This window comes from Chiloscyllium punctatum, chromosome 18 (assembly GCF_047496795.1).
Source record: "Chiloscyllium punctatum isolate Juve2018m chromosome 18, sChiPun1.3, whole genome shotgun sequence".
Lineage (NCBI taxonomy): Eukaryota > Metazoa > Chordata > Chondrichthyes > Orectolobiformes > Hemiscylliidae > Chiloscyllium > Chiloscyllium punctatum.
Genome location: NC_092756.1, coordinates 88,704,979 through 88,715,654, shown reverse-complemented (window position 1 = coordinate 88,715,654; position 10,676 = coordinate 88,704,979). Strand labels below are relative to the sequence as shown.

The following is a 10,676-nucleotide window of genomic DNA, read 5'->3' as shown; positions in this document are numbered from 1 at the left end:
CCCAGTATCTGATTCAAATACCAGGTTACAGTCTAGTCATTACTTGTCAGATTGAGTTACAAGTTTGAATATTGTACATGGAACCATGGTCCGAGGTCAACCCTGATAAATATTCATGGCGATGAGAGCAGGTCAGAGGCTGGGAATACTGTTGTGAATTTCTCAACTCCTGACTTTCCAAACACTGTCCACCATCTACAAGTAAAAGTGGTGGAATATTTTCCAATCTTCTGTCTGAATCCAGCCCCAACACTGACGAAGCCCCAGGGAAATCTCTCGCCATCCTGAGTTGGAACAATATCACTGTTTCTGAATCCAAGTCCCGGAAGCCCCCCCCCTCAGCAGCATCATCATCATCATCATCATCATCATCATCATTCTGGTCTCTCCCACACCAGGTGGGCTGTAATAACCAGCTCATCACCACCACCTGAAGGGTAACTGTGGCTGGGCACGAAACGTAGCCTTGTGATTGGCACCCTGAAGATTGACCAATAAAAACCACGCTGGGATGGGGGAGTGCAAAACTAGAGGGACATAGGCTTAAAGTGGGAGGGGAAAGATTAAAAACAGGGATGTGAGGGTCAACCTTATCAGAGAGAGGGTGCTGTGTACATGGAACGAGCTGCGAGACGAAGTGGTGGAGGCGGGTACAATTATAACATTTAAAAGACATTTGGACGGATACATGAATGGGAATGTTTTAGAGGGACGTGGGCCAAATGCAGGCAAGGGCAACTGGTACATATTTGGAAATCTGTTCGGCGTGGACAGGTTGGACCGAAGGGTCTGCTTCTGTATTGTATGACTCTATGACTCTACTGGTGTGCAGTGATTTGTTTCTTTAGGATGGTGTGGTGGCTCAGTGATTAGCACTGCTGTCTCACAGCACCAGGGACCTGGGTTTGATTCCAGCCGCGGGTGAGTGTGTGTGTGTGTATATATATATATAGAGTGTGCATTCTCTCCTTGTGCCTGTGTGGGTTTCATATGAGTGCTCCAATTTCCTCCCACACTCCAAAGATGTGCAGGATCGGTGAATCAGCCATGGGAAATGCAGGGTTAAGAGGATGGGGGTGGGTCTGAACAGGATGCTGTTCAGATAATTGGTGCAGACTCAATGGGCTGAATGGCCTCAGCCTGCACAGTAGAGAGATATGTTGGCATGACTTGATTGTTTACAATAAAAGGTTTTACGTTGTGGAATAAATATGTTAAGGACCTAAACCCTCTCTGAAGGCTGTAGTGTATGCTCATTACAAAATTCACTCAAACAATCCCCAGGAGAGGCCCCTCCCTAACCCCTGATCCCTGAAACCCCAAAGATGAAGGAGCAGCTGTACAGGAGAGTCAGCATCTCCAGGTTTTCCTTTCAGAATGACAGCACTCCCGAACTTGGAGAGAAATCACTGCTCCTTCAACATCACTGGGTCAAATCAAACTGCATCAGGAGAATCCTTCAGCACATGGGAAGCTGGGAGAAAGGAGGGATCAGCTTGGACTGCAAACTGCTGACTTTAGCAGCAAGAGTAAACCAGGTGGAAGCATCTAACCCTGAGCATTGCCGTGTTATTCCCAGATCACAGTCAGACTGCTCATTTCAGCTGTAGGAGACGATGGGAGCATGTGTATTAATTCAATGCAGCTCAGGAGAATTTCTTCAGCTGAGTCCCAGGAATGTGTTTCTGGAGGGAATTATCCCAGCTCTGGGTGGGCAGGCTTGAGGTTTATTGAAAGTGCAGAAGCAGTGTTGGGAGTGAGTCTTCAGATAGGGGGGTAAACAAAAGTGAGGATAGACACAGTGGGATAACATTGCTACTGTGGGGGAAAAAAACCTTCCCTTGCTGTAGGTTGACTCCTAGTTGTGCTAGAATGGGTATTTAATCAAGGTGCTCATCAGGTGCTGCACGTTTTATTCAGACTACAGAGCAATGAACCACTCTTTGTACCCCACTGCTAAGGAGTGACGATCACAGGCCCCGAGGCTGGCCTGAACACCCATGGACTCCTAAGCCATACTCTGGCAAAAGAAAACAGTAGCATTTAGAATATCCTGGTCATGTTAGAGTTCCAGGGGGAAGCTAAAACCAGACAAATTGAGGTCATACCATTCCACCATCTGGGTAGAAACCAGAACCTGATGGATCTCACCCAAAAGCTTATGAGAGGTGAACAGATCAGGTCACCCAGATGATGCTGTTTTTGATTCCAAATTGCAGAGTCCTTTCCAAGTGAAGGAAGGTATTGATGCTGAGGTGAACACTTGATGAGCAAATGTGGAAGTGAACTTGGAATCAAAGATGTAGGGTGTCTCAAGAAATGGATGTCTGGAGCTGATATTTTGATGAGGTATGGAACTTCCCTGCTCACTGTTTGGATTAATGCCTACAGCTTTAGGCAAAAAAAAAAAAAAATTCTTGGACAAAAGAATCATTAAAAATGTTTTCTACTCCAGAGTGTAAAACACCCAACTTCACATGTGGGGGCACGATAGCTTGAATTTTAGTTACAACAACCCCATCTAGTTATTCCTGTCCACTGGAGTGTGGAGTGTCAGCTGAGGTGGAAGAGTGAAGAGGAGACATTTGGTGAGGTGTTTTTGTCCAGTGATGTGATCCAAATTGCAGGATGATTACTGACATCAAGCCCCCCTGAGAGATAGCAAAAAAATTTGAGAGAAGGATCAGTGCTCTGAATGATGGACAAAAAGCAAGATCAAGAGAACATTTTATCCATTTCCATTCAGGTAGTACAGCCATTACATTCTTGCCAACATATTCCCTCTCCCTAGGGAGGAGCCAGATTGTCCAAGTTAAGTCAGTAATGCATTCGGACAAAAGCAGACAGTACCCCATGCCCCACTAACTGCTGTCCTCCAGTGAGAGCCTGTCAAACAGGTACTCTCCCAGCCCATTCTCAGGGGCTCCCAGACGCTTCAGGTTGGTGATGTAGTCCCCAAGTCGCTTAATGATCTCAACCTCCTCATCCAAATAGTGAGTCTCCAGGAAGTCACACAGCTGGAACACAGGAATATTACATGAGCACAATCCAAGACAGTTTGGAGAATTCTGCTGCAAAAACAGACTTGGCAATAATAGCTCTAGACAACCCAGAAAAATCCAGCAAACTAGAGATTTTGTACTAACGAATATATTAGCCACTCAGCTGGCACATCTTGCCATTTAAGTGGAACTGAGTTGTATTGTGGTGGATGGTGATCATTCCACTGCAATGGTCCTGAATAAGGATTCAGTGGCCAATATCACTTCAGCACTCCCACCAGATTACAATCCAAGTTCCTCCTTGCTGAAGAGTTGTAACATTGATCATTCCAGATCCACACTGGTGGTTGCAATGTTATATCTGGACACAGTTAATATTCACAACATCAGGTTTGGTCCAACAGGTTTATTCAGAAGCACTGCCTTTCAGAGTGCGGCTTCTTCAGGTAGTCAAAGAGTATTAGTTTGGAAGCTAGAGCTTCTGAATAAGCCTGTTGGACTATAACCTGGTGGTGTTAGTTTTAACTTTGCACACCCTAGTCTGACACTGGCATCACCAAATCACATCTCCCCAAATATGTTACATTATTGAATTTCAAACCCACAGAGACCAACCAGTGAGGTGTTGCCCTGAGGGTCTGGCAGTGATGAGAACGAGGAGGTGGTGAAGCTTACATGAGGGTCAGTCTGGGCAGTGGCGAGTTGGTGTAGATCCAGCAAACTCTGGTTCACATTCTTCTCCAGATCCAGGGCAACCTGCATTGCCTGCAGACCGTTACCCCACTCATCCCTCTCTGGCTTCTGAAACATGGAAACAAAGGACAGTTAAGGATCAGTAATCAGAATCCTGACAATAGGGTGAACCAGGTCATTTAACCCATTTGTCCACATCAACCCTCCAGAGGGTCCCACACTGACCCAACCCATCCCTGTAATCCTGTTTAGAGAAACATGTAGCCTGTGTATCCCTGGAAACTGGGCAACCTAGCATGACCAAACTGACCAGCACATCTTTGTGCCATGTTCAAACTGAGCAGATCCTAGAGGCTGGAATTGGACCTGGGTCCCTGGCACTGAGACTGTGCAGTGCCAGTACCATCCTCAAGTCCAGAGGATGATTTGAGGAGGAAGGGTTTTAGTGAGATCTCAGGAAATTGAGAAATATGGAATGCAGCACCTGAGTGGGGGAGGCAGCTAGTCCAGTGACATTGCAGTAACATCTGGAGAAATACTTCAAATGCCAGGGTACAGTGTGTGAAGGACTAAGTGCAGGTAGGTGGGATTAGTGTAGTTTGGTCAGCTAGATATGGTAGACCAAAGGGCCGGTTTCTATGCAGTGAGTGGGAGATGGAAGAGATCATATGGGAAGACAAGCTACTCTTCACTTCCCCCTTCAGGATGAACAAACCCTGTTACCAACAGATTGAAGCCACATCACGAGAACAGCCAATCCCCTCCCCAACATTCCCACCTTCACATCCTGGAGGAGGACTCTGCCTCCACGCTGATTCTGGAATTTCAGCAGCTTCTCTGCATGTTCCTGCTTCTCCTGGGACTGAGCTTTGAAGAACTGGGAGAAATGGTGCAGGGCAACATCATCCCGGTCAAAGTACGACATCTGAAAGAGAACCATTTCCATCCCATTAGCACATCACTGGCCCCAATTCTAGTTGGGAGAAGTAGAGACTAATTTAGTCCTCAGACTGCCTGCCTATTCAAGCAGTTATTAATCCTCTGCATTCTCAGCCATTTTAATATCCCAGTGTTGTCCAGTGAGCCAGCAGCTCTTCACCCCAGCTTCCTCCTGAGGACATGCAACATCCATGTTTTAATTTGGATTAAACAGCTGGTGTTGCTCAGCAGGTCTGGTACAGCATCAGAGGTGAGAAACACGAAATTCATGTTTCTGCTCATTAACACCATTAGAATTGGAAGGTATTAGACATTGACTGAAACTCTTCAATAAAAGGAAACGAGAGTGCAGGATGTATTTGTGGTGGGGTGGGGGCCCAAAGCAAGACAGCACAGGGTTAATATGAGGGATGGACATAAGTGGACCCAGGCAGCAGCTTTTTCCAAAAAAAAAAGGTGTATGGAATGAGCTGCCAAAGGAAGTAGGAGGCTGGGACATTTACCACATTTCAAAGGCATCTGGATGGGTAAATGAATGGGAGGTATTTAGAGTGATATGTGGCAAATGGGACTAGATTAATGTGGGATATCTAGCTGGCATGGAAGAGTGGCTTAAAGGGTCTGTTTCTGTGCAGACCAGGTCTGGGATGGTAGATTTCAAATATTCTACATGGAACCAACTGAAGTTGTAACCTTTAATGAAGTGAGGGTTCAGTTGGGTGACAAGGAAAGCCACTGGAGTACTCAGTGCAGTCTACTCCAGTCACCATTAACCAGAGGGGAATACCCAGTCACCAGGACATTTTTCTGAATGGACTAGAGATACAGAACATCAGAACACAAGGACTGTAGGCCATTCAGCCCCTCTAACCTGTCCTGCCATTCAATGAGAAAGTAACTATGAGGCTGCTGCAAGGCACTACATTGTTCCTTTGGGGCTAAAGTGGATGTTGGACACTGCTGGCACTAATTTAGTCAGGAGAGAGTTTTGTGCAAGTTGTAGATCATTGGGATTGTCTGTACCATAGATTGGATCAGTACAAATGTGTTCATATCAGAGTATGGAAGGGAATGAGTGGAATGGAATGAGAGAGAAGGGACCTGGGGTTTGCTGAGGAAAGCCTGTGCAAGGAGCCTTTGAATTGTAAGCAAGCAACTGAGTGATTAGACAAGTGTAACTTGATCAAAGAAGAGTCTGAGACAGGGAAACCTCATGTGACTCAGATTAACCATTACATCAAGCTGGTGACACCATCCACAGCTAAACTGAAAAGCACTATGCTTGGTTTGACTTGAGCAGTTCAAACCATTAGATTTGCACCCATATTTGACTCAAACATTGAGCCATCATGCTCACAAGTGAATGTTATGTTAATGATACTCCTTGAAGCAAGATGTTTCATCCTTTGTTTGTGCCCCCTTCAAGACGGGTCAAAGAGGCAGAGGTGCTGCTATGTCTGGAAATACCTTCTTGAAAGAGGAAAAAAAATGACAGGGGAGTGGCCAGCCCAGTTATTCTCCAATCTTGTTTTGTTTTAACATGCAGAAACCGCTAGTAGTGGAGAAGCTGTTACTCTGAAACTTGGTTCCATGCTTCAAACAGATGGTGCTTACTTGAATGCTCTGAAAACTCTTGCCAGCAAGAAGCAGAGTTTGTAGTTACCATTTGCTGAAGGGGGTGTTTTTGGCCTGTTGTGGGTATGGGAACAGTTCCTTTGTTATGTTGCAATTGAGTACATTAGGTTCCAAGTTGTTGGATTGTCTTAAACTCTTCTTTCCTTTTGTTGGTGCTTCTACCATAGTATGTCGATAGTTGTTTGTATAAAGCAGAATGGTTTGACTAGCTGCATCACCTCCTGGACTATATACGATACAACTGCCTTTCTGATGAGGAAAGGTTAGGGTCTGGGCAACCTTAGTGGTTTTGACAGATCCAGACTGGGCCCCAACAGTTGGGGGAGGATTATGAAGGGGCACAACTCAGGTCAGACTGGAAGGGAGTGATCCATCCTTATTAAAAGCTAACTGGTTCACCAAATAAAGCTCTCGGGATTTCATTCTCATCTGAGAGGGGACCTGTAAAACAGAGGAGCCCTAGAGAGTGTGATGAATATTCACCACATGTCTGGAGGAGTGTTCCTGCAATATTCAAGAGTGAGACACCATCCAGGATAAAACAGCCCACTCCATTGGTACCGTATTCTCCACCTCCCTTCAGTGTCCATTATCTACCAGGTACCCTGCAGCACTCACTAAACACCTTCCAATTAGGTCATTCTAACAGTTCAGAAGGGCATGGGCAAATCATTACTGGGGAAAGTGGGCCATTTTAATTCTCATACCATCCTGATTTGATGGCCTCCATTTCTCCAGTCAAAGGGAAATTTCAGACTAATCCAGCCACCTTGTGGGTACACCAACACTACAGCAAATAGACTCTTCCTCCAGGTGAAGGGATGGAGGACAAGTGGCTACCTGACCACCCACACAAATGGATAATACAGAGAGCTAAATAGGCCTCAACTGGAGCCTACTTAAGTGGAGGCCAGTCACAGACTGACATTAAATACCTCTGCTCAGAGAAGCCAAGTATCATTCAAACACTGCCATAACTCCCTTTTACAGTATCAAATCTAGTATGATGCTTATTTAGCATTAGCAGAAAATAAAATCAAAGATACCAGAATACATTAAAGCAGCAGAAAGGCAGCTGGTCAATGGATACCTCCATATGGTTGACCTAAATGGTTTAAGCTATTCCTGTAAAATATCCTGTTTTGACAATCCTAGGGAAGTGACAGTTACTGCCTATGACAGCCATATCAGCGAATCGTACACTAACCAAGAACACTTCACCTTGCATACATGATTGCACATCAATATCACACCCCATTGTTGCTGTAACACAGCATTACGATGTGGTTGGCTTCACAGATACATGGTTACAGGGGTCAGGACTGGCAGTTAATTATCCAAGGGTTTTCAACTTATTGAAAAGACAGGGAGGTGGGCAGAGGGGGCAGGGTTGCCTTGTTAAGAACAAAATTAAATCTATGGCACTGACATGACACAGCGTTGGATGATGTGGAGTCTGTGGGTGGAATTGAGGAACCACAAAGTCAAAAAAAAAACCATAGTTGGAGTTACGTACAGACCTAACAGTGGTCAGGACCAGGGGCACAACATGTACCGGGAAATAGAGAAGGCATGGTCATGGTGATCATGGGAGACTTCAATATGCAGGTGGACTGGGTAAATAATGTTGCCAGTGGATCCAAAGAAAGGGAATTCGTGGAATGCTTACAGGATGGCTTTTTGGAACAGCTTGTCATGGAGCCCACAAGGGAGCAGGCTATTCTGGACCTAGTGCTTTGCAATGAACCAGAATTTATAAAAGATCTTAAAGTAAGGGAACCCTTAGGAAGCAGCAATCAAAATATGGTAGAGTTCAGTCTGCAGTTTGAAAGAGAAGGCAAAATTGGATGTAATCGTGTTACAGTTGAAGATAGATAATTATGAGGGCATGAGAGGGGAACTGATGAAAGTAGACTGGAAGCAGAGCCTAGCAGGGAAGACAGTAGAGCAAAAATGGCAGGAGTTAGTGGGTAAAATTGATGATAATGTACAGAGGTTCATCAGCAAGAAGAGAAAGATTATCCAGGGAGGGATTAGACAGCCATGGCTGACAAAGGAAGTCAGGAAATCTATCAAAGAAAGAGATCCTATGAAGTGGCCAAGAGCACTGGGAAATCAGAAGATTGGGAAGGCTACAAAAACAAAGATGATAACAAAGAAAGAAATAAGGAAGGAGAGGATGAAATAGGAAGGAAGGCTAGCCAGTAATATTAGAAGTGATAGTAAAAGTTTATTTCAATACATAACAAACGACAGACAAAAGTAGACATTAGGCCACTTCAAACTGATGCTGGAAGCCTCGTGATGGGAGATAAGGAAATAGCAGGAGAACCTAAGTACTTTGCATCAGTCTTCACAGTGGAAGACATGAGTAATATCCCAACAATTAAAGGGAGTCAGGGGGCTGAGTTGAGTATGGTTGCCATTACAAAACAGAAAGTGCTAGAAAAGCTAAAAGGTCTAAAAATTGACAAATCTCCAGGCCCCGATGGGATACATTCTGGAGTTCGAGGGAGGTGGCTGAGGAAATAGCGGATGCATTGGTTGAGATCTTTCAAAAATCACTGGTGTCAGGGAAAATCCCAGATGATTGGAAGATCACTGTTGTAACCCCCTTGTTCAAGAAAGGATCAAGACAAGAGATGGAAAATTATAGGCCAATTAGCCTAACCTCTGTTGTTGGTATATTTCTAGAATCCATCATTAAGGATGAGGTTTCCAAATTCTTGGAAGAGAAGGGTCAAATTAGAACAAGTCAATATGGATTTAGTAAGGGGAGGTCGTGCCTGACAAACCTGTTGGAGTTCTTTGAAGAGGTGACAAGTAGGTTAGACCAGGGAAACCCAGTCGACACGGCCTATCTAGACTTCCAAAAGGTCTTGATAAGGTGCCACACGGGAGGCTGCTGAGCAAGGTGAGGGCCCATGGTGTTTGAGGTGAGCTACTGGTATGGATTGGGGATTGGCTGTCTGACAGACTAGAGTTGGGAATAAGAGGTTCTTTTTCGGAATGGCAGCCGGTGACAAGCGGTGTCCCACAGGGTTCACTGTTGGGGCCTTTAAGGCAGAAATCAATAAATTCTTGAGGTCACAAGGAATTAAGGGCTACGGAGAGAATGCAGGTAGGTGGAATTGAAATGCCCATCAACCATGATTGAATAGCAGAGAGGACTCGATGGGCCAAATGGCCTTACTTCCACTCCTATGTCTTATGGTCTTATCTTGAATTGTGAAACAGGTAAGAGCTACAAAAGAGGTCAATCTACAGGAGCATCAAGTTGATTTGAAATAAGGAAAATTTTACCTCCCATAATAGAAGCAATTATAAATAGAGACAACACTCAAAGACTGATAGAGATAGGAGGCAGTGAGCTCCAGGTTAATCTGCTTGTTGACAGCAGCTTCACAATCCGGGTGATAGTTTTGACAAACGTGGGAAGCCATTTTGTGACAAATATTGTACTACTTGCCTACCAAAGACAAGTCACAAACTTAGAATTACAAACAACTCAAGCGAAACCACCACAGCCTTTGGACTTTTATTTATACTCCAGGAGCAGACCTCATTTTATTAAGCAGGAAATGACATCATCAGTGATGGCCAATCACTCTTGTTAATCAATCGATCAGCTGCCATGTCCATTCAGCGCAGAATGGGAATTGAATCCAGAAGCCAATTAGAATTGACAACTGGTGGATAATGAAAGTGGCGATTGACCTTTGACCTCTTACACAAGTGCAAATTCTGTGAATATATCTACCTGAAAATGAAAATAAAACATACTCTAAAACTTCACTATTGTTCCTGGGGTTGTGTATTAAGACATGCTGAAAACAGATTTGCAGAATTTTGTTAGTTTGTTACTCTGAGGGATTTGTCTTTCTACCTTTTGAATGAAAGTGTTGGGAGTCCATTGAAAAATGGCTAGATTTTGTTGACCTTAAACATTTGCCTATTGATTGACAGTGACAGAAATGAAGTTGTTTTGGATCATCTAGTGCAGGCAACTGATGTACTTTGTGGATCCTTTCGGAATCTGCTGTGATTTTTTTCGACCTTAGGTCTCAGGAAACCCAGTTTACAAACCAAAACGGTAAATGCGCTGAGTGCGTCAGCCATGTAGTAGGCCTCAGGCTTCCATTCCTAAATTGCTGTTAGAAACATACTGCATGATCAACTTTTCTGTCTCCATGTTTAGTTATTAATTGTTTCAAGAAGGACCAGTCCCTCAACTCAAGGATGTTTCCAAATGGGAAGATTCTGGTTCTGTTTACATTGCAATCTGTAAAATGTGCAGCTCAGAAACTGGCCTCCCAGCTCAACATGGTCCATCCCCACAGCGATATGGACATGAGGGTGTCTCAACCTAAAGTTGATTGTGTTGAACTGAGCAGCCTCCAGTGGAGT

The 10,676-nt window shown here is 44.4% G+C and overlaps 1 protein-coding gene across 1 annotated transcript; it reads right to left on the bottom strand.

The window, feature by feature from the left end:
* Positions 1-2,861: 2,861 nt before the first annotated feature.
* Positions 2,862-9,712, bottom strand: LOC140489044 (ferritin, middle subunit-like). The gene is made up of 4 exons (XM_072588283.1): positions 9,608-9,712; positions 4,474-4,620; positions 3,678-3,803; positions 2,862-3,017 (listed from the first exon to the last, which is right to left on the bottom strand). The coding sequence occupies exons 1-4, from the start codon at positions 9,710-9,712 to the stop codon at positions 2,862-2,864; spliced, it is 534 nt and encodes a 177-aa protein (XP_072444384.1).
* Positions 9,713-10,676: the final 964 nt, after the last annotated feature.

What these genes read in the sequence shown, in the direction of transcription:
- LOC140489044 (XM_072588283.1), bottom strand. Translation starts at nt 9,712, where the DNA reads ATGGCTTCCCACGTTTGTCAAAACTATCACCCGGATTGTGAAGCTGCT. An exon ending in ATCTCTATCAGTCTTTGAGT is followed by an intron (nt 4,621 to 9,607) that starts GTTGTCTCTATT and finishes GTTCTCTTTCAG; the next exon opens with ATGTCGTACTTTGACCGGGA. An exon ending in TCCTCCTCCAGGATGTGAAG is followed by an intron (nt 3,804 to 4,473) that starts GTGGGAATGTTG and finishes TCCATGTTTCAG; the next exon opens with AAGCCAGAGAGGGATGAGTG.